This window comes from Gavia stellata, chromosome 8, assembly GCF_030936135.1.
Source record: "Gavia stellata isolate bGavSte3 chromosome 8, bGavSte3.hap2, whole genome shotgun sequence".
Lineage (NCBI taxonomy): Eukaryota > Metazoa > Chordata > Aves > Gaviiformes > Gaviidae > Gavia > Gavia stellata.
The window spans coordinates 8893739-8917908 of record NC_082601.1 but is presented as its reverse complement, the minus strand read 5'-3'; the positions used below and the strand labels follow the sequence as shown (position 1 = coordinate 8917908).

General features: G+C 39.5%; 1 protein-coding gene across 1 annotated transcript in view; it reads right to left on the bottom strand.

Moving 5' to 3' along the window:
* The window catches only part of NCKAP5 (NCK associated protein 5), a 382667-nt gene that overhangs the window by 132458 nt on the left and 226039 nt on the right, over positions 1–24170 (bottom strand). The window contains exon 5 of the mRNA XM_059820618.1: positions 15340–15430. Coding sequence (XP_059676601.1) covers positions 15340–15430 — 91 coding nt within the window. The remainder of the gene's footprint in view (positions 1–15339; positions 15431–24170) is intronic.

Genomic DNA, 24170 nt, shown 5'->3' with positions numbered 1-24170 from the left:
CTGAAACAAACATTATTTTGCAAATCTAAAATGACATCCTGCCCTGAACATTTCTAAGTATTCAGTTTGTTCTATAAATCAAACAAATAGTACACTGATGATGAACCCTTTGATCAAACACTATAGGCTCTATAGCCAATAGAAAACAACAGATGAAAACAGACCCTGCAGTGTGGAAATGGCAAGCTTTCTAGAATCAATGAGAAGATATAAATCACTGAAGACATTGATCTATGAAGCTGTACAATGCAGCGACCTGACTGAGACTTATCAGAAAGCTGGTTTTCAGTTAGATGAAGTAGGAAGGAGCAGTATAATACTTCCTCTTTCCACTAATAAATAAAAGTAAGAACAATAAATTAAGAGAGCAGGAAATCCACCTGAAAGTCCAAATGATAATTTACTGGAATTTGTAGAATATAAAGAAGTATGTAGAATATAAAGCCAATCTTCTCCCTTCCACCTACCTTTCAGAATATCGAACAAGTGTTTTCACTGTTTATAAACAAAAGGCGTAACTACAGTGATAGAAAAGATCACATGGAAGCTTTCAAAAGATAAGAGACCAACCTGCCTATTTCAGGAATTACCTCTTCCTTCATCCCAAGAAAGGCAAAAGGCTGCTGACCCTCTGGACACAGCGCTAGTCATTGGGCTGCCTTTCCTTTAAGACTTGTCCCCTTTTCAAGGAACAGACAAATGTCAAAGGGACACTTAGCCAGCTATTTCTTAACCATTATTATTTCAGAAATTATTGTTTATTAAAGTTTTACTGGTAGTACCATCAGTTGTCTGTTCTTTGTCCTTTCTTCTTTCTTAAGATGCTTTCTAGGAATTACACTACACACACAGAAAATAAAATTGCAAAAAAATGAGCTCATTTCAAAATATTTCAATGTGTAACTATGAAATTTCAAACCAAGAAGAGTAAATGTCAGATGACACAAAGAAACAACAAGGTAGATAGCAAAAATCTATTATAGATTTTCTTTTTTACAGCTAAACCCATGATACAGGCACTAATTGGAACAAGAGCTCTTTTCTGGTAGTAACGACAAATACATGGTATTAAATGATCATATAGTTCCCCAGGTAACTCATGTTCCAATTTTTCCTAATTTGAGACTTTATAATTCAGGAACTACCTACCCAAGCAAGAAGCCTTTAAGAAAACAGAAATCATTAACACCATTAACCAGCAGGCAGGCTTGCATGGGAGGAGGCCAAACAGAACCTGCAACAGCACAGCACTTGCCATGGCTCTCAGCAATGGGAAATGCAAAGTCCTGCACTGGGGGAGGAATAACCCCATGCAGCAGTAGAGGCTGGCAGACAACTGCATAAGAAGGTGTATCTGTTGCAGGGAAGAGAGAAGATGGAGCCAGACTCTTCTTGGAAGTGGCATGATGAAAAGACCAGATACAATGGACACAGCTTGTAACATTGTTCTCCCATGAGGGTGGTCATATGGTCACTGGAACAGACTACCCAGGGAGGCTCCTGAATCACAGAGATCTTGCAAAGTTCACTGGACAAGTGACTATAATAACACAACATAGCATAATCTAATCCTGATATAACTGGATCTGGCCTCTACAGAACTGATTATAAACAGCAATCTTTCACAAGGACATGTGACAAAAATCTGCTTGAACCAAACAAGAACTAAAAAAAGATCACGATCTTTGAAATGCTGATTTTCCCAACGAGTGTTGGATGATATGAATTGCTTGTCTGGAAACTGATAAGTAATAATTAGAGATTACATTTTTGCTTATAGAAGCTAAAGATCATTTTCATGTGATAAACACAAGTCCTCCAGAGAAGTGAAGTGTTTCAGATGCAATGCGGTAAAGATCCCTCAGATACAAACGATCTCTATCTCAATTTTGGGTATCAGATTGTGATGCCTGAGTGAGGTTTTTTTTTCCCTGACTTCCTTTTAATTCTTCAGCTTCTGAAATTTATTAGAGACAATGGTTTTAAAATGGTTAGAGATGCCTGCAATTTTAAAAAAACCCACTTTAATCACATGTTTAACCCAAGAATAAAATACATGCAGGATATATAATTAAATAGTGCTTATGATTGCTCATAACCACTTAAGTGAGAAAAAACTCAAAATGATTCACAATGTAGTTATTAACAGGTCGTATACAGAGGCAATGGTAACAGGCATCCAAGAATCCAATCAATATTGAACCCAAGCTAAGTGGCTAACTCAGCATCTCAAAACATTCAGCACTTTCCATGGTGTCTCAGGAGCTTCCACAGGACTTTCTAAATAAGACATTTACTAAACAGTTATCTTAGATTTCAGTGACTGAATTTGGTGATCCAGGTACACTACACTACACTTCTAACACTCTTTCCTCATATAATAAAGGCAGACTCTTTACCTCCAAACCCAAACTGCAATTTGCAAATCCATAAACAGAAATGGTTATGTAATAATAAATTGTGAATGTTGTTTCTTGCAAGACCATTCTATAGTCTTGATGTATTCTTAGATGGTGTACTTTCAGTGTTACTTCCACTGCAGACCTCCTGGTGTTCAGCACTATTCTTCACTGCGAGCAAGCGATATGAAATGAGAATTTTCAGACTGTTGATGTAGATGAAAACTGTAGATGAGGGTTTCTTTGTACTTTCATGAAAAAAACGGCCCCAAACGATGCACAAGTAGATCAGTCTGACTGCACAAGCTGAAAAAAGGCAGCAATTCCTCCAAGGACTACTGACTTAAAATTCCAACAAGGTTAAAACTATTTTCCAGTGGCACCCTGCTCCCCTTTCTCCCCCCACCATGACCTTTTTTTCCTTAATCATAATTAACACTTGTTTACTGTGGCTCAATCCCTCTTAACTACGCCCTTTGAAATTTTGCAGTATCTTCTGATACACTTTATAACCTATTTCACTTGGCAAAACCTGAGATGTATAAAAGACACTTGTATGTTAAATCAGAGCAATGTGAAGCAAGACTGATGAATCTGCAAAGTGTTTACTGAAAGATGCTTGGTACAGGAGTAGTCACTGATATCACTGATATCACAGATATGTCTGTTCCATCTGCAATTTTTTTTTAAAATTTTCTTTATTTGCCAATGGGAATCCCATTAAACACCATGACCCAGGTCTGGAAAAAATCCCGTAACTGAGTGAACAAGTTATAATGTAGAAAAAATTACATGGAACTAGACAGTGATCTAACTAAGTGATTTCTGAGAATAAGGCTACAAACATGACTTCTGGTTTTACCTTGCTTACTTCTATCTATGTGTTCAGCTGTTTTCTCTTGCTTTATTTTCTCCCAGTGGAATTATAGACTAAAATATAGCTTTGGTTTAGATAGCACATCAGCAAAAGTAATAATAATATATTTTTGTTTAGCTAACAGCTCTTGTTCAGAACAAGCTGACCAAAATTGAAGGAAAAGAAAGGAACGCACATATATCACAAAATTTTACAGAAGCATCCCAAATTGTTCACAGTTTAACATTACTGTTGTCAGGAAAAACATATAAAATTCTTCTTTTTCATCTCTGGATTTCACTTACAAAGTGAACAGAGTGAGCAGTAAAATTCCCTAGATTAAATACATGTGATGGATAAGAGAACAAAGTACTTTCTTTATGTTTCTGATATGAGCCTCCTACCACTTGCGTATCAGTCTAAATGTACTATATATTATTCTTCACTCAAAACACTTCTCACTAGTATAAGCTATCACCCCTATTGAACAGTTCTGCAGTAACATTAATAAATTTCCTGATGATGCTTTTATTGGTTGTTCCATGCATCAGAAACATCTATTTCTTTTGAAAAAGTTCAGATCAAAAAGGACTGTAAAAGAAGAAAAACTTCACAGTGAACTTCACTATTAACTGTACTTATCAGATCAGTAAGAGTAAATGGAGTTTCTTGTTTTTAGGTCCCCAGCTGAGCATCAGTCCAGGGTGTCAAAGTGAACTACACTAACCTTGTGACCAAATATTGCTGTTGACACCATCTAGTCTTTAGTGAATGGATATTCACACTATCAACAGCACCCTCACCCCTGGCACTCCATCTGTCAGAAGCGAAACCAAAGACTGACCATTCTGGAGGTGACTCTTCCAAGCCAGGTTTCAGGCACGGTGGTGGCAGGGCAGTGTGGCAGTAGCTCACAATGTTTTTTGTTCTATTGCCTTTTCGAAATGGAAGACTTCAGCTGCACCAAATAGCAAAGTTATCAGCAGAAAAAAAAAAAAAAATTGTTCTAGAAGCTAAGCCATTCCTTCTTCATATGTGTGTGTATGATATTATGAGAAGAATATGCAGTGTGATTTTTCATGTGGATATTCTCTTATAAATTGGTTCATTATAGTACCGTACTTAAAGTAACTTTTCCTCCCAGGAAACCTATATGAAGCATTTAAACTTTCCTGAAGGAGTTTGTAAGTGTTAAAGTAACTACACTTGACTAAAAGGACAGTATCAAAATGTCTACCTTTGACTGAAGTACAAACAAGCCAAACTATTCTGAAAATTAAATTCAGTAAATTTTACATAACAGCAATTAAGGCAATAGAATTACTCTGGATTTAAATTGCTAGAAATAAGCCATTTTTTCTTCCCTTTGCAGCCCTTCCCTTTTTTTTTTTTTTTTAATAATGTCTTTTCACTACTTGGATAAAGGCCAAATTACTCTTTTTAATGAAATTAAAAACTTTGAGTGCAATTTTTTTTTTGCCACCAGAAAGTCTCCTAAGGACTTATACTTATTGATCCAGTTTTCCATAGATGGTTTCTTTAGGGAATACCACAAACAAGCTCTAAAGGACCTACCTGAATATGAATATTAACTAGTATTTTGGAATGACAGCGATACATTAACTGACTAGTTCTCACCATAAGCACAACTGCAGAAGCTGACCTAAGAAGTTCCCTGTGGGATTAGGACCAAAAAAATTACTATATTACTACATAACCAGGTAAGTTTTTGCAAATGCCAGGGAGTAGTTAGTTTGTCTCACAATCTTGTCAGGAAAACTTCTGAAAGAAGCTTAGAATGCATCTTCACACAAAAATAAAGGGTAGGAATTATCATTCTGGATCAGATCAAAACTTCAGCTTTTCAAATACGTTATTATAGTTTAGATAAAATATATTTAACCAAAATTAAAAATACTTTTTTTGATCAACAGTGCACATCCTTTCCAAAATAAACATGCTGATACATTGGTAAGTGCATTCTTCTGTTAAAATAATTTTCAAAGACAGAATGTTTGTGAATACAGCATAATCTTTTTTTTTCCTCAGAAAATAAGCAAAATTTTAGATTTTTTTTCAACTTTTTAAAATTCAAAAAATAGCATTGCTTTCTGCTGGTTTGAAAATATAAATGAATCACAGCTCAAAATGCCGAGTGAACAATATATTTTATGGAGATGTGGAAATAGGGAGAGAGCAAGTGCCTTGGCCATATGTAAGACCCAGCCTTGGAACACCAAGGTATACAAACTGTTTGTTGAACTTTTCTGTTCAAACACTTCTGTCACTAGACAGCTGATGGCAGTTAACAGTTTCTATTTATTATTTCTTATTCATTATCCTTACTCAGAAAATGCAAAGGATTAGATAGATAAAAATGCTTCTTATTTCCTTACCAGACCCTCTTGCCCAACCAGAACCTCTTCAATATGAGCCCAGGATGGGCAATGCTGTGTCAGGTCAACAATGCACATCTTGATCCTGACAAGGATCTGGATAGGCTACAGATAGGTAAGACCCCCCCTTATTAAAATCTTCTTTTGGTCAGGAGCCAGGAGACACACTACAAACCCGGGAGGTCTAAATGCAGTTGCCAGATGGGAGATGACAACTCCTCCCTGGGGATCTCATTGCTCTGCTGAGAAACAGAGCGGGGCTGGAAGTGGCACTGGGTCCCATGGCAAGCATGCTGCAGCAGCCCCACAGGCTTGCTTTCTCACACAGCCACAGCATGGGCTGCCCTCAGCCTGTGTGCCAGCATAGCCCTGCTGCTGGTAGCCCTGATTTGACCTGCATGAGGAATACATGCAGGTAAAGAACAACAAGTTGGCCTTCACATACAAATATACCGGCATCTCTCCAAGCAGCAGATAGATGATCTTAAAACTGGTATTTGCTATAAACTCCAGGAGGTTATTCCAGTCTCTTATGACTACCAAGCAGAGGCATGTTAGAGTGATACTCTTTTCTCTCCAATACATCCCCTGAATTAGAAAAAAGGCAACCAGAAGAACACCATTAAGGGCAAGATTAAGGCTGCAGACAACCTGCTGTGCATAAATGGGAAGTCCCTGTATGCATTAGGATGACCTGAGTCAGTCAGGCTGTGAACCACATCATCACCTTGCTTTCCAAAGAGAGTCTCCGAATTTCCATTATGCCTGTTTCAAATGTATAGGGTTCAGGCAATATATATGGGCTGATTTTTGTGGATTCATTCCAAAAGTAAGAACTAGAAGAAAGATATAGAAAAGGTAGAAACACTACATTGTAGAGGAAAATCTAAGTGTAGCATTACAATCAGTATAATACATAATAGCACCATCAAATCAGTCAATCTTCACCTCTTGTTACTGTAGATACGTAGAGGATTCTGGGAAGGAAAGAACAGCTTGTTTTCTGAGAAACAGGTACACAAATGGCACATTTCAGTTATGAGACTGCATTGTGTTAAACATAACTCCATTGCTTTGTTACTGTATTACAAACAATCAAAAAAGGAAAACTATTTGCACATATGTTCCTTGAAACAAAACTGTAATTTTGAACAGTGTCTGAGGAGCACCATCACCCTCCTTTGGGGGCAAGAATCCAATCTCTATTTGGTTAAATATGGGAACAAATATTTATCAGAGTCTTTGCACAGTGGTGGAAAACTACCAGAAGAAAAGCCATAAGGAATTAGTTGTTACCGAGCTAGCCCTGGATTTCGCTGTATGGAAAAGCAGTCCAACAGCAAATGCTTGTGTCCTTGACAGCCCGGGATTTCTGGTGGAGCTCCCAAGAGTGCGGGTGGCTCCTCTTCTGTCCTTCTCTGGGAGACACAAAACCGCTAAGCTTTGCCTAGTAATATTCTCCTTAGTAGCTTAGGAGGCCTGGTTGATGCAGTCTCCTGTGTGCACTTCCAATCCAGAGACAAGAGTTTAATATTAAGGATACATTTCCTCCTTCTGCAATAGAAGTTAGCATTAAAAATCCTACGTGGATTTCAGCTAGGGAATTCAACTAGTGCCTTTTTTTCAATTCATGGTCAGGCCCCACCTATAAAATGTTACATATCAATGGCCTGAACATTAAGCTTGTGTAATTTTGTGGTAAGATAAAATTACATTGCCAATAGATACAGTTTTTCTTGTCATGAAAAAGCTGTTGACACCAACGGCTGTGCAAATTGGAAGTGACAGTCATAACAACTGTTCCACATTGGAGTCTCACAAAGCACGCAGACAAAAAATTGCATAGATCTGGCCAACAATGCCACCTGAAATGTGCCTGTATCATTTACATAGTCACACCTCTCTGACACCTGCTTCGGAAACCAATTGGCAAAACGCTCTAGACTTCATGACTGAGAGCTAGAAGCCTTGTAGGACTGGAATTATTTTATCTTTGTATTGAACTTATCAGTATTGAGTCTTTACAGATAAATCTTCTTTCTTAGCTTTGGGTAAGGCAGGCACATGTACACATATTTACATCCAGCAAGAGAGCAGGAAATGGAACTGAACTTTCTTATGTTCAAAGCCACTCCTCCCGTGAAGCTGCAGTGTGAGTTAATGATTGCACTGGTGGTGATGCCCTGCAAATGGGACAGATGTCCCCCATGGAGCTGTGTGCCATTCTTCTCACGGTGCACACTAAAGCCTGCGAAATCTCTTCTGAAGGAATTACTTCTCAAAATCTTATCATTCCTCCAGAGCGAGAAAAAAAACAGAGCTGAACCAGTCACACCTCTTACTCGGCGAGAAGAGCCCCATGCAAATGGAGAGATGGAATTAGAGAGGGAATTAGAAAGGCAAAAGCCCAGCTAGAGCTCAACCTGGCCTCAGTTGTAAGGGATAACAAAAAATGTAAGGGATAACAAAAAATGCTTCTATAAATACATTAACAACAAAAAGAGAGCCAAGGAGAATCTCCATCCTTTACTGGATGCAGGGGGGAACATTGTCACCAAGGATGAGGAGAAGGCTGAGGTACTTAATGCCTTCTTTGCCTCAGTCTTTAACAGCCACACCAGGTATCCTCAGGGTATTCAACTCCCTGAGCTGGAAGACAAGGATGGAGAGCAAAATAAAGTCCCCGTGATCCAGGAGGAAACAGTTAATGACCTGCTGTGCCACCTGGACGCTCACAAGTCTATGGGGCCTGGTGGGATCCACCCAAGGGCACTGGGGGGAGCTGGCGGAGGAGCTTGCCAAGCCGCTCTCCATCATTTATCAACAGTCCTGGTCAACGGGGGAGGTCCCGGATGACTGGAGGCTTGCCAACGGGGCACCCAACTACAAGAAGGGCCGGAAGGAGGATCCAGGGAATTACAGGCCTGTCAGCCTGACCTCGGTGCCAGGGAAGATTATGGAGAGGTTCATCCTGAGGGTGCTCACAGGGCACGTGCAGGACAACCAAGGGATCAGGCCCAGCCAGCACGGGTTCATGAAAGGCAGGTCCTGCTTGACCAACCTGATCTCCTTCTATGACCAGGTGACCAACCTAGTGGATGAGGGGAAGGCTGTTGGTGTTGTCTACCTGGACTTCAGTAAAGCCTTCGACACTGTCTCCCACAGTATTCTCCTGGAGAAGCTGGCGAATCGTGGCTTAGACAGGTACACTCTTCGCTGGGGAAAAACCGGCTGGACGGTCGAGCCCAGAGAGTTGTGGTGAATGGAGTCAAATCCAGTTGGCGGCCGGTCACAAGCGGAGTCCCCCAGGGCTCAGTTTTGGGACCAGTCTTGTTTAATATCTTTATCGATGATCTGGATGAGGGGATCGAGTGCACCCTCAGCAAGTTTGCAGATGACACCAAGTTGGGAGGGAGTGTTGATCTGCTGGAGGGTCGGAAGGCTCTGCAGAAGGATCTGCACAGTCTGGATGGATGGGCCAAGGCCAACTGGATGAAGTTCAACAAGGCCAAGTGCCGGGTCCTACACTTGGGTCAGAACAACCCCATGCAGCGCTACAGGCTTGGGGACGAGTGGCTGGAAAGCTGCCCTGCAGAAAAGGACCTGGGGGTGTTGATCGACACCCGGCTGAATGTGAGCCAGCAGTGTGCCCAGGTGGCCAAGAAGGCCAACGGCATCCTGGCCTGTATCAGAAACAGTGTGGCCAGCAGGAGCAGGGAGGTGATCGTGCCCCTGTACTCGGCACTGGTGAGGCTGCGCCTCGAATACTGTGTTCAGTTTTGGGCCCCTCACTACAAGAAGGACATTGAGGTGCTGGAGTGTGTCCAGAGAAGGGCGACGAAGCTGGTGAGGGGTCTGGAGCACAAGTCTGATGAGGAGCGGCTGAGGGAACTGGGGTTGTTCAGTCTGGAGAAGAGGAGGCTGAGGGGAGACCTCATCGCTCTCTACAACTACCTGAAAGGGGGTTGCAGAGAGGTGGGTGTTGGTCTCTTCTCCCAAGTGACTAGCGACAGGACTAGAGGAAATGGCCTCAAGTTGTGCCAGGGGAGGTTCAGACTGGATATTAGGAAAAATTTCTTTACTGAGAGAGTAGTGAAACATTGGAATAAACTGCCCAGGATTGGTTGATGGTTGGACTTGATGATCTTACAGGTCTTTTCCAACCTTAGTGATTCTGTGATTCTGTGAAATGCTTAGGCTGCAATTGCTCAAACTGCCACCACTTTGATGTCATCATAGTCACGTGGGTGCTGAAATGAGCTGTGGAGCAAAAATGAGACAGGACACATACCACTTACAGAAAGAAATGGAAGTAATCAAGCTGCTCTTCTCCATTACACCCAGGGACAAAGAAACCTGAAAATGTGTCTTGCTATTAAGCTTACCTGTAATCCCCATTGAGTCTTTGAGCCAGACTTCTCTTGGTGTAGACGCAAGATCACTGACCTCAGCACAGGGATCGTTCTCCTTGACAAATGCCCTACCCTGTTACTCGTATCTTTCCCCTCTTGAATTTGTATAGTCAATCTCTGAAGACCTGTACTGTCCACCACGATGAAAAACCCCTCTGCTAAAAAGTAGTCTAGACCATGTCAGCTAGTGAACAAGTGCAGTCAGAGACACTCTGCACTAGCACAGAAGTTGAGGGATGACTGGGTCTGTGACGTTAGATGGGGTGGGCTTCAGTCTGTCTACAACCCGGGATTTCAGTTCCTGCTGATCAAAAGAACGTGCCTGGTCCCCACAGCAGTATTTGTTTGGAGTGCAAATCTCAAAGAAGCTCAGCAGGGTTCTGAAAAGGTTACAGTCACTGCAGTCAGGAATTTTTATTTCCCTAAGTTTTTTATACAAATTCATGTATCAAAATCCCCAAATTCCCAACAGCAAAAATTCACTTCCATATTTTTTAATACAAGACAGGATAGCCCTGCTTGAAGACCACCCAAACTCCACCTCAAAACTGATTCTTTTTCTGTTAGAAGTATTTATATATTAAACAAACTCCTTAGGGTAAGTAAGCTTTTTTCCGAGTTTACAAGGAAATATGAAAAGCCTCATTATCTGGCTCAGTACATATAACAGTTCCTGTTACCACAGAAGCAGCAGTTCATATGTATGATGACATATTAAATATACTTGAGATTAAATTATATGTTGTTATTCTCTTTTTACAGACAAAGGTTAAAGATGGACAGATAAAGTGAATTTGTCCAAGGAAATGGAGAACTTTGTAGCAAATGAAAGAATCAAAATCTAGTCTTCTAAACACAGTGCTTTAAACAGCGGATCGTCCTTCCTCTCTGATGTGACTGCAGCATGTCTGTCCTGAGCTTTAGTGCACATATTGACAATTCCAGAATTATAACAAATTGTGAACTTACAACAAATTCTCTTCCTCATCTAGTTCGATCCCTGTACACTGACATAAGTCAAAAGGAGTTAAAAAAAACCTTGAAAATCTTTGAGTGATCTGTAATCAGGTAAGACTCTACCTAGATATCCAGTACTGTGATCAAACAGGAAACAGACTCTAGTTTTTGATATCAAATCACAAGGACAAACTTAGGAAGCAAAGTCTGTGGGGTGCTTGTTTTAATGTCTTGGGTTCAAGTGCTGCACAAAATTGTTTCTGGGGATCACTCTCCCTCCTAGATAAAGTACTTGTGTCTTGAATGAGAATAATATTAATATATGAGGTATCGGTTTGGCCTTTCATGGTCTTACTTTTAGGTGGACAATGCCTCTTGGAAACATCATAAAGCTCTTACATACTAGAGCCTTTTAGTCAAATAAACTTTTAAGCAAGAAATACAATGGTTCACGGCAATTCAAATCATACATATTCTTGTCTACATTTACGTGGAGCATTCATTATAAATCTTCCCTCAGTTATTATTATGTAAAATGATAACAGAAGACAATTTTATTTACAATCCTGCTTCTAAATTCATTTACCCTAAAGAAATCCCATCATCCATCTGTAAGTCCAGCAAATTAAATTCCCATAAGGCAGCTAGCTCTATGGAGGGGATAGAGTATTTTGCTTCAAGTAAGAACCCCAGCAAGACCTAACACAATATTGCAACAATAATGCACGCTTTGGGCTCCATCTTATTATTCTCCTAACACGATCACTATGCAACATTTAATGTTCATTAGCAAGAATATTTATTCTGGAGTCAGACATATTGATATTATAATAAGAACTCAATTTAATACATCCCAGAACAATAATTAGATTTGTAAAAAACAAATACGTAGACAATGGTCAATAGATCAAAAGTGTTTATTGCACAGAGGTATCTTTGGTGACTATTCAGGTATTAATTTGAACAGGCTTCACACACTAAAACTAACTTACCATGGTGTCAGAGAATACGGGACATATGTTGATAAATCACACTGGAGAACACCTAGGTCATGTCCTCATTTGTTATGAAATATATGGTTGTAAAACTGCAGTAAAGTCTGATACTCTATTGCACTTAGTACTGATCATATCATTCTGATCATATCATAGTAATCACAGAGAACAGGTATGATTCAGATTATGTTCTATAAGGTAAGTGTTTGATTTTAGAGGATGGCTTTCAAAACAATGCTAGTGTTTATACATTCAATAAGTTTTGTGTAAGTATATGAAGATCTATATATATCTCTTAGAATTCAGATCATAAAAATATTTTTTTCACGTGTTAGCTCACATCTATACTTCATTTACAAGCACAGGATGATAATATGGTTATAATGTTCCCAAAAACCTGAATACATCAGTGTTTTTAAGAAACTACCTAGGTTGTACATTCAAGTTCTAGTCCCATTTGTGAATTACCCTTATAAATATATCAAAAAACTGTCTGAATGCATTTGGAAAGATACAAATGAAATGCTTCTATTGCAATATTGATGACTCTTGCCAAACCTGGACCCAGTATTTGCAATAAAATTAATCATATATTTAGATCATGTTTGTCCATGATTTCCACACAGTTGGTTTCAATAACATATTAATGATTCATATAATGCTTTATTAATATGTTTTTCAATGTTAAAATACTTTGTAAACATTTCAGACCACAGATTCTTTGCCAACTATTTGTTTTGAAGAGCCTTTCAGGTATTAGCTTTTATTATTACATGCGGTTGTTGCCTAAATCACACTGCATAGTTTTTACCGTGTGATTGAGTAACAAATACACATCAAGTGAACCCATCTCTAACCTACTTAGCAGGTAGCCATACGAGGGCAGGAATGCGCTGTTTTGCATATGAATAGAGCCATTCCTTTAAATTCCTAGAAAACAAATTATTTGTTCAGAAATTTGTCATGAAAGTGAACAAAAGGGATGTGAGGATTCATGAGTCAGAGAGACATTCAGAAAAAATGTAACAGTCATGGAAATGTTCTGTATTTTTGACCTGTTTTACCAATCACAGACTGGTATATGATGCAGTAGCCTAGCTGTTCCTCCAGGAAAGGAAAAATCATTGCTTCTGAGTCATGAGTTAGGAAAAGAAAATTGCATACTGGCAATATGAAAGAATTTTAAATTGTTAAAAAACAAGCTGACTTTGATATCATGAGTGAAAACTTTCCCAAGAACAAGAAGAGAACAGGAAGAGAAGGAAGCTGTTATGCAATGTAGAGTACAAGACTGAAAATAATCCTAGATCAACAGGTATATGGGTGCTTTAAGGTCCTGGGACAGAGAAGGCTTCACTCTATAAGAGAGCTAGGCTCAGGTTTGGGGAATCTGACCTGACTACCACCTAGCAGATTCAAACAAAACCACATGTCCAGGAAGAAGGGAAAAAACCTGGCTGGACAGCAGTTTGCTAGGTGGAGGGGGCTGTTTGCTAGAGCTGAAGGAAAACAAAAAATTGCTCTTGTTATCCCTAAGAGGGCAGAATTGCCTTGTTCTTTTGTTGGTCAGAAAATAAGCCCAAGAGATTTTACACAAAACACACCATGCTACCCATTCTCCTGGCTGGCAGAAGACAACAAATGCCTATCTCAGTATGGCCCTAAAGGAGAAAACCCCACAACCATAACCAAATTCTCTCTTTTTTCAAAAATTCAGAAACAAATAAAAGATGGAGGAAAAACTACACAAAAATATACAAGCACTGAAATTGGAATGACTAGTTTATCTCCCCCCTAGGAAAGCAGCACACAAAATTTGAAATTTCCAAAGACCACATAGCTGATTTTTTTCCAGTTTAGTGCCCAAAAGAAAAACAAAGAACACCCAAACCCTCAATATGATGGAAAGAAACTTAAGTACTTTTTTGCTTTTCTTGTTGAGAGTGCAAAAACAAAACCCAAAGAAGCTAAAACCTGACTGTGGTACCACCTTACTGTGGTTTCCATGGTAAGAGAGCATACAGAAAAGCAGATAATAAAATCATCCAGCTGTCTGTTATAAACAAACAAGTAATCCACCCAGAAAGACTGGGTGACACCAAGCCCACTTCAGAACACCCACTGTATGGTGGCTGGAGTGAGCGGGAAGTATAGTTTTAAACTCTGAACCAAGAGGAGGGAACTAGTTTCATTTTTGCATCCCAAAAGGTAGTGAGTAAAATACAGATGCTTTTATCACCAGTTTCTAAAAGCACAGTGTTCTATTATAAGTTCAACAAAAATATAATTTGTTCTGAAATTAAATTTTACAGGCTATCATTTTAACAAGAAAAACTGATTATTTTGGAAGGTTAATCTAAAAGATTCTTTTCCCTTCAAACCAAGCTTAAAATGAAAATTTAATTACAGTGATAAATACTCTTTAATATACATTTTTGTTTAGCTATATTGCTGTATTATTGAACCATGAGTTGTAAGAATGGACTAATATAATTAGAAATTTTGAAAAGTGTTTTATCTGAAGGATCGCTACCTGGTATAGACTTTAATATATTATTTCAGCATTTTATATCTTTATAAGGAATGCTTATTCTGTTTAAAAAGGTACAGGATAGGACTGACTTCATTAAGTGTTTTTTTTAAGAATTCATGTAGAGAGTATCTGATTAACTGGGATGTATCTCTTTCCTGTTTCCAGACACTCAAAAAGGCTTTCCACCACCTCAGATTTACTGCTTCTAGAATACAGCAGTACAATAGGAAAATGTAAAACTCTCCTTTCTTATAAACAGCATAAACAGACGTGGTTCCCTTTGCAACACCTCTAAAATCTTTGCTCTCCTTAATTCTGTCCTGAGACACTCTCTACCCCAAGTGAGGATGATAAAACGCACCTGCCGCAAACGGTGATAACCTATGGAGCTTGACATGGAAACCTCACACACAGTAAGAATATGAGTGGATAAAATTATCTTCACAATCTGAAGGTCAAGTTGTCAAAAGCATCTATGTTTTCTAGAGATGCTGGGATATATTACTTCAAGTATTAAGTGTTTCAATAGTCTTCAAAACTAGTTTCTCTGTCTCCTGTTAACTGGGAGCAGCAACAATTACAGATAACACAATGACAATAAAAATGCAAAACCTTAAACTGTGGTGAGAGAACACCTGCAAAAATATAGATGGTACCAACCACCACTTACAAGTATTCACAACTAATAAACTAATAGAGGAAACAATGCCAGACACGTTTACCCCAGTAGTGCAATTTTTGTTTTAAAGAACTTTTCTACCACAGGAAAACAGGTAATAAGTCATTAATACCTGATATACCTTCATGATATTGACAGTTCCTTCTCCATGCTGGCCTGGGGATCCTTGGCTCTGTAGCAGATTTCTCACTGTCTCCTCCATTCTAGAGAATGAAAATATTTATAAAAGTCAACTGTATGGAAAAAAATTAAGAGTTGCATTCAGTGTTTTTGTTCTTTACAAGAGCTTAATGCATCCATGGCTACCATTAAATTAATATTTAAAGACAATCCTGGTCTTATAATGTTCTCATACTCCATGTTATGAATAACACATTAAGGGCACTCTTTTATCTTTCGAATATGCACAGTAATTAGTTGTATTGTTAAAATGCTACTGGAGCTCGGTTACAAAAAGTAAAAACAAATGTGTGCAAAAGACATCACCTTGTCAACAGTGTAACCAAACACCATGATAAAATTACTGTCATTTAGGAACAAAATCAGTCAGATTAAAAAAACCCCACAACTTCTGTATTTCTAGCCAATAGTCAGTTTTGTGTAATTTAGACAGACTGTCAAATACATTACTAGTATTTACTCTCTATGTTACAGGTGCGGCAGTGTGTGCCACTACATTTGTTTATAGAGGCACAGCTGCTGAACACATTCACCTTTCTCCACCCTTTCAAAGGGATGTAAAAAGCAAGTGTAGGCTACAATCTGGTACTACCATCTCATGAAAACATAATCAACTTCAGTTCCATCAGTGAAAGAAGGAAGGTTTGCGCTTTCATTTTAAAAGGTGTTAATAGACACCATCAAAAGTTGTCTTTGATCTACATGCATTCATCAAGCATGTTAAAACTGATAATAACGCTAACCCTCCTGAATGGAGGCTGAACAGAATAAAGAGTTCTGCTCCTTCACACAATAGGACTGCTGGGGATAATGGAAGCCACCTACGAAACACTAGTCCCATTCAAGGTGGATCAGAAATTAAATCAAATGGGCTTAGATGTCACCAAGTCTGACCACAAATAAAGGGTCCGGGACTATAGCTGGTTTCAGCTCTGTGAGTATGGGTAACAGGAAGAAAGGGATCAAAAGCCAGAGAAGCAGTGATGGACACAACAATGAAGATGGTGGGTTTCACAACAAAAAATCGTGAGTGCCAATTCCAGCCAAAGGTCCTCATGCTTCTCCTCACTCCCCATCTCCTTACCCAGATTCTCACCCCTGTACAGCTTCTTCTTCAGCTGTGCAGATGCAACAGTTTTTCTTACCCTCCCTTTCATGTTCTCTGTTACTTTCCTTTTAAGCTGTCTCAATCCCTTGACATAGTTGGAAAAACAGCCCAGCTGGAACAGGGGCTGTAGAAGGGAAAACTGCTGTAGCACAGGTGTGTGCATGATGTGAAGGCAGGAGAGAGAGAGGAATACCTTAAGCCATATTGCCAGATATGCTGTATATTAAAACTGTGACCTTGAAAAAAGAGCCTAAAAAGAGTGTTCCTAAGGATATCAGACCAGAAACTGCCTGTTGTTGTTTATTTCTACTATGTTTAGGGAAACATGACTTCTGTGTACCATTCCTTGCAAATGCAATTGAGCAGAAGAAATATTCACAGCATATCATTTTTAAATTTTTTTTTATTTCTAAGGTAACAATCCAGCGAGACAGCAAATATTAGTTAACTGCTCTGGCCAAAGGCCAATAACATTATCTTTTATATAAGCCCCATAGTCTTTCTGTTCTTTCAGTCTTATCAGAATGAATGGTATTGGCTAATTTAGCAATAATATGACGCTTTGCTAGGTTTTCTCCTTCCAAGTCAGCCAGCTACACTACTTTTCGAGAAGCCAACACTGGGTATTCATTCTACTCAGATGAACACTGTCATTTTACTTATTCGTATGATGTTTTTTTGTCATTGATGTGCAGACTTCTACACTGCCAGAATGCCCACAGAATAGTTGGACCATCTGTTGACCAAATGTGAATAAAAACAAGCCAGCTCTAATCTCTAGTGCAGACAGTGGTGCAGCTTTTCAGCTGCAGATTGGAACCATTTCTGCTCACAGGCTGACCTTAATCAGATGCCGTTTACACAAAAGAACAAATCATTTCAGGTCATAGTATAAATTCCTATGCAGTCCTCACTGAAAGATTTCATTTCTTAACATGCTCATAATTTCATTTTTAAATTAATGATGTAATAGGAGTCTTAATTATTGTGTTTATATAGGCATACACAGTTCCAATTCTAGTCCTCTATAAAGTTCTTTCAAATTAATAAACAAGCAAAAATGGGAGAAAGAATAGATTCAACTATCACTACAATCAGAGTTTTTCAATTTAGGCCTGATAGTCTTAATGAAAATATATTCTAGTTGCATATTAGTATCATCAGTTAAACCAGCTCAGAAAAATTATGAAGAATTATTAAATTCAATAGGTCATTTCATCTTCAGTCAAATTTAGATGGTCTATTTTGGACATCTTGTCAAACAGCTTTATAGGGACTGGTGAGCACGCAGTTTCATGTGGCAATTAGAAACACCTCCCCTCAGATTTCTATGAAACAGAAAAATCTTTGCAACACAATACAGAGCTCAGTTAAACACAGTTGAGGCTTTTGTTGTTTTGCTGTTTGCAGCTATTATAAAAGTTTGTAAGAGTTGACAGCCATAAAACTGAACAACATGCATAACAGGACACTGTCTGTGTGGTCATGTCACTATAAAACCAGCACTATGAAGATCTTAACAAGCTTGAGGTACCCATGGAATAGCTGAAAAAGGAAAGAGAAAACTAATTTCTGTCAAACAAGGAGGTGAAATCTGCTTACAGTCAAATTTACTGCAAAGCTCTGATGGCCAGTGCTCTTGCAATTCATAAGCTGCTGCTTCTTCACTAGCATCCCAGTTGTCCATTTTTAGGAAGGACTGCTTATCCAAACATGGCATAGGACAATAATCAAGACTTGTTTCTTATAAATTAGAATCTTTGAAGCATGAATTAATGACACCTTAATTGAAAAGCAATTGTTATATTATGATCTATAATATTCTCCACAGTGACAGTACATGCCGGAAAGATTTAGTATAAATTATTTTAAAGAATGCAAGAATGGTTGAGCATGTAAAAATGTAATTTGAAATGCCATGTTTTGCTCCCTGAACAAGGGTTTCAAAGGACATGTAAATTTTGGAAGTGAAGGAGAAAAAATAGGAGCTTTATGAAAGGCTATTTCTACACATCAACCTGTATTTTTCCCCCTTCTGGTAACCACGAAAGGTTATCTTCTCTTGGTCAGGATTCTAATATCCTAGATGGACCCACTCCAACACCAAGCACTTGTCGATTACATCTAGAATAGCTATCCCCCACGCATGTATTCTGCCTGCTTGCTGGCCTATGCTAAAAAACCTGTTTTGCCAAGGATTCTGTGCTTCTTACGTAACTATCAAGCTGTTACACTCTGCAAAAACAGTCTCTAAAGCTCACCATTCCCGAGTCTACATTCTTCAATCACTATTTAAGAACATTTATTTTCCTTTCTCTTCAGCATTCTATTTACTGTCTATTCATCTGAAGCATCTCAGTTAGTACCATTAAATTTTTTGTTACATCTATGATTTGAATAGGAAATTGAAGCTTTCTTAAAACTGAAGTGTTCCTTTCAATTTTTCTTTTTTTAAAAAGCTATTTTCTTTAGGGGAAAAATAAATGAAACCCATGTTTGATAGAAGCTTCTTAAGTTTCTTGACAAAATGTCAGTTTAGAGTAGGGAAACAGGCCTCCACCAGTCCCAACCTAAGGAAAAATTTCAAAGCACTGAACAGAAGAAGAAATGAGGCACTCTGAGACCAGAATCTGTTCATAGAATATAAGAGTTTAAGGAACATAAAATATTAATGCTACTGTGGAAAGCACTGCCAAGATTTCATCTGGAACATTATCTGCAATTACGATCACCAGTGTTCAGGAGTGGCTCGTTCAGCGAGGATTCAGTGAAGAGACAGCTCTGAGGTTGTTTAGAGGAATTGAGAATCTGTGTCACGAGAAGAGACTAAACAACTTATCTTGCTAAACATAAGAGACCAAGGGCTTACACAGGTATGACTTCTACAAAAGAATCAGTGAGAAAAAGTAAAATGAGAAAGAATACTACATCAACCTAAGGCCAGTGATTGACAGAACAAGATGGGAATATAGTGGTTACAAAAACATTTAGGCTGGAATTAGGATGTTTTTAGTCATTGAAAAAGTGAGAGACTGAACTAGCCTGCCAGGTAGAGTAACGGGATGAGAAACCTAAACAGTTTTAAGCCAGAGTTGAGCAGTTTATGAAATTAATTACACAGCAGGGTCAAGAACTGAGAACTTGAATTTATGATCCACAGGTCCTTGCTGCTATTCATCCTAAAACAAAAGCAGTCAATCCTACATTCAAAAAATGTAATTTGTCCTGTACTGTTGAGAGAATACCAGGAAATCAATCCAACTGCAATGTACAGTTATTTATTTTGGCTTTGTTTCTGTGTGTGTATGTGGGCAAGGGGGCCAGGGGAATCTGGAAAGGAGGAAACATCGTTCCCTGCCCACGGAGCAGCACACAGGGCACAGATGCTCAGGCGTCCAAGATGGCAGAAGGAAGGTTCCTCTGTATTTTTACTGCAACTTGAATCTTGTCTAGAAGCCAGGACCTGCCTGCAAGGACCCACTGAGCTGTAGGAGACTTGCTTTTAAAGCTTCTTGATGTCAGGTTTCTGACAGCTCTGCTGCCTCCATCTCCTGCCTGGCCACGCTGCTGCAACTCACGGCATGCTCCAGAGCACAGTTTCATCCAGGCCAGGCGAGACAGACCCTGCCAGGGTTGACGCATCACTGGTAGGCAGTCAAGTTCCTGACTTGCCTCCCAATTTTCTCAGGACCATCACCTTCATAAATGGGCACCTCCTTTCTGCTGTCCCCCAGCAATGCTGGGACATGGTCAGAAAACCTGCTGGCTTTGTGCCTCTCCCAGTTCTGTCATTTCAAGTGGACCAAAGCCATAAGATATTTTGTTGGGGTCCTCCATAAGAACAGATTTTAAGACCATACAGGAATTAATCTTTCCTCAAATACACTAATGCAAGGAGGCACAAGCATTCTCTCAGCCGCCCAACTCTGCAGAACCTTCCCCATATATTTCCCACCTCCCCAAAAGGTCTTTCAGACCCCTTTCAGTTAAGTTTGATTTCCTTCCTTGAGAGAGGTGTCTCTCACAGTCTGCCACAGTAATTTCACACATGAAGAGGATTTTCTCCAACCAGGCTCTCAACTGTGTAGGACATGCCTTTATGTCCTGTCTCACTGCAGAGGAAACCCATTCTCTTCTCTGGTCCTCTGTATCATATCCCTTAGAGGGGGTTTGATCTCCCCAGACCTGAACCCTTCCTTGACAAAGCAAGCTTTCCTTGAAAAAAATTCTTCCCATATATCCTGATCTTTGATTCTCCTTCTAGCACAGGAAATAAATACTCTCTATAGCCCCTGCTCTGTTCAGCCACGTTCCACACAGCCCTTTTTACGATTCTCCCTCCAAGGGACAGGTAGCACATAGTTGTTCCAGCTCTAGAAGATGCATGACAGTTCTCCATTGACCTAATTCCTTCAAGATTTCCACAGGCTGGCAGCTACCTTTTGCTGGGTGCTATCACCTTCCCTTTTCATCACCCTCAAGCTGAGGTGACAGTACTCGGTGGTTTTTTCAAATGCATGTCACAAGAATTCCTTCAACTTGATACTGATTTACAGTCTTACAGAGACATCTGCAAAGGTTTCTACAGAATCTTACTGCAGCAGTTGAGGTTTGTATTTTGGCCTTTTCCATCTCCTCATGTCATGCAGCAGGTGCAGGACTCTTTTTAAAGTCTTCTTAGCGAAAAATATCAATAACGTACCTTTCTCCATCTTTAGATTAACTTACTTCAGTGTAATCAAAATTCTCAGGTGGGTATTTTCTTCCAGCTCCTCTCTGTGAGAAAGTGAAGCTTCCTGCCTCTCTCCTAGGCAGTCTCCGGATTAATTCTCTTGACTTCTATTTTTAGTTATAGCCTCCCTGGAGATGTGGCCTGGGTTTCAGCTCTTTGAGCTTTCTGACCCCTCCCTACTGCCTGATCATGGACAAAGGAACAGGTTCCCATGTGGTTTCACAGCTCTTTCAGCTCTTGGTTCAGCTGTGAACCAGTCGGCATTTTTGCCAGCTGGACTTCGGTTGTCTCTTTGGAGACTGCAATCTGCCTGGCTTTGGTGGCAGACTTCTGTGCCTCTGTCCAAGACTGCAGCTCTTTTTCCAAACCCACAATCCAACCAAACAAAAAGCTTCTGTCTGACTCAGCTCCCACATAAATTTGTTGGCTTACTCACACGTAGTTTCAACATTCAGGTTTGGGGTTACCTGCATCTCACTTCCCTCACCACTCCATTCAAAGCTCTCCAATGGATCACGTTAGACTTTCTCCTTACAGTGAGTTCCTCAAACTACCAAAAGGCTTCAAAGTAAACTGATACACACAACACCTCTTCCTGAACAAACAAAAAAATCCAGATTTTAAATTAAACTTCAGATTTTTTTAAGGAGGAAAATTAAGAAAGTGGCTTTACAAGATATAACAGAAACAGAGCTCATTGAACAACAGTTCCTGTTCACTGCATCCTTGCAGGAGTGTCTTTCCTTCTACCTGGTTTCAATTAAATTAGTAGCTCTCTGACCTGCAGACTCTGCCTACTCCCCTCTGGCCCCGAGGACTTCCATTACCTCTAGAGGAGGTAATGGAGCAGGAGGCTGCCTGCTCTCCTCAGCTCTCCCCCTGATCTGCAGGCTCATCTCCAGACTGTGCAGTGACCTGCCAGCCACAGCTACAGTCCTGAGACCCTCTGCACTCCTCCATGAGCCATGGTGATCCCCAGGATGAAGTGGCCCCTCCTTCCTGGGGCTGTGTCCAAGTCTGCTGTTCTTAGTGTACCTACTGCAGAAAGCCTACAGCACGCTGTTACGCCATTGCTTCAAATGGGTAGGTAGCCAGGAGACAGACACAAGCTTCTCCAAAGAATTGAGATATTGAAAATGGATTAAAAAAAGCAAAGAGAGAAGTGAAAACAGATACATGATAACCTTAAAAGAGAACTGACAGATGGGAAATGCTGAGGCTTTAAACCCCAAGGGGTTTTCTCCACATTTTCAGTTCTGCTTAGGATACGACATTGGTACATGCCTCATAGCAGTGTGCTAGGCAAAGCCTACAGAATACACAATATCCATCCTTAATATTTCAGTTGGAAAATAAAGTAATAATAGCCTCCATAATAGCAACAGAAAACCACACATAAAATGTATAATTTATGTTTATTCTTTCTGTTCATCAGTACAGGTGTTCATCAACCCAGAAATACCAAGGTAAATTCTCCTCCTGCAGAACCATCATGGCCCTTTCCCCACCACGGGCTCTGAGCAGCCAGTTCAACCCCATGGCATTCGCTAGTGGCAAACACAAACTGCACAAGCCATGCTCTTTTCACATATTCATCTAAACCCTCCTTCTAAAAACATACTTAAAGCATACTCAAACTGTTGCCAGAAGGGCAAGCTATCTAAAGAAAAGTAGCACATAAAATAAAGTATCATCTTGTGCATGATGAGGGTAACTATCGCAAGGCAGTGCTGGAATGAAACAGGTCTCAAGCTCTATTTACATGAGTGGAGAGGGGTCCTTCTTTTGAGTGGACAATCTAATCAGGTGCTCTGTCCGCTAGACCATACCACCACTTGAAAATTACACAGAATTGAAAGACTGAACACATTTACTTAGTTGAACCGCTGATCATTGAGCTCACTGGAAATTTTCAAGGTATCCTTAAAATAACGTATGTGCCTGGAGTGTCAGATAAGTACAGCAGGATTTTGAAAGACCTCAGCATTGGCATATCACTGTTCCCACACAAGTCTGAATTCTGTTTTCACACAATGGCAGACCTGACATTTCTCCGAAACTGCTCTAACTACCATCTGAGCCAGGAAATGTTGGAAATGTTTCCATTGTCTCTTTCAGCCGCACAGATTTCACTCATCAAACTTATGCCTACAGCAAAAAGTTTCTGAACTGCAATAGAAACCAGTGGTAATGTTTATTTCTGTGTTGACAGATAGACAAATGCCATATGGACTGTATGGGTGTCTTCCATCACCAGCCCTGTATATGGTTTTGTAAGTTACAGGCAAAAAACCAGTCCAAGACTAAGCCTCACAGAAAAGCTTCCTACAGACAATTGAAAGGATTTTTCAGATGGAAGGACTGTCCCTCCTACAATTCCCCAGTAACATATTTGGGACCTTAAGACAGGAGCTATTTGCATTAAGTGGATAGAACCAGACACATACAGAAAGCTAATTCTCGTGTCAGCTTAAACATATGCTCATAAGTTCAAACTCTATTCATGCTGGAGGCACCAGAAATAGTCACAGTGTTTCAGCATAACTAAAAGCATCAGAAAAATTACAGACAAATATACAATCAGACTGCAAATATTTCCAATTTCAAATAACAGTGTTTTAATTTTTTTTCTTGTTTTCTACATTTTAAACAAATATTTGTTTTTCCATATTTGCAAATATATATATAGAGAGATAGATAGGTATATCTACCAGCTCCTCCAAATACACATATTTAATTTTGCATATAAGCACCCTGATACAGACAAACCACTATTGCTTTAAGTTACTTATGGGAATGTAAAGCCACTCAAAATTAAAAAGCTCTTGTTCCATTCTGAGTTAACAGCTTCAAGGGGGTAGCAAGACCACCCTTACATAGCTACATAAATTTCTATGTGTTTTCCATGAATAGCAAAGATGCT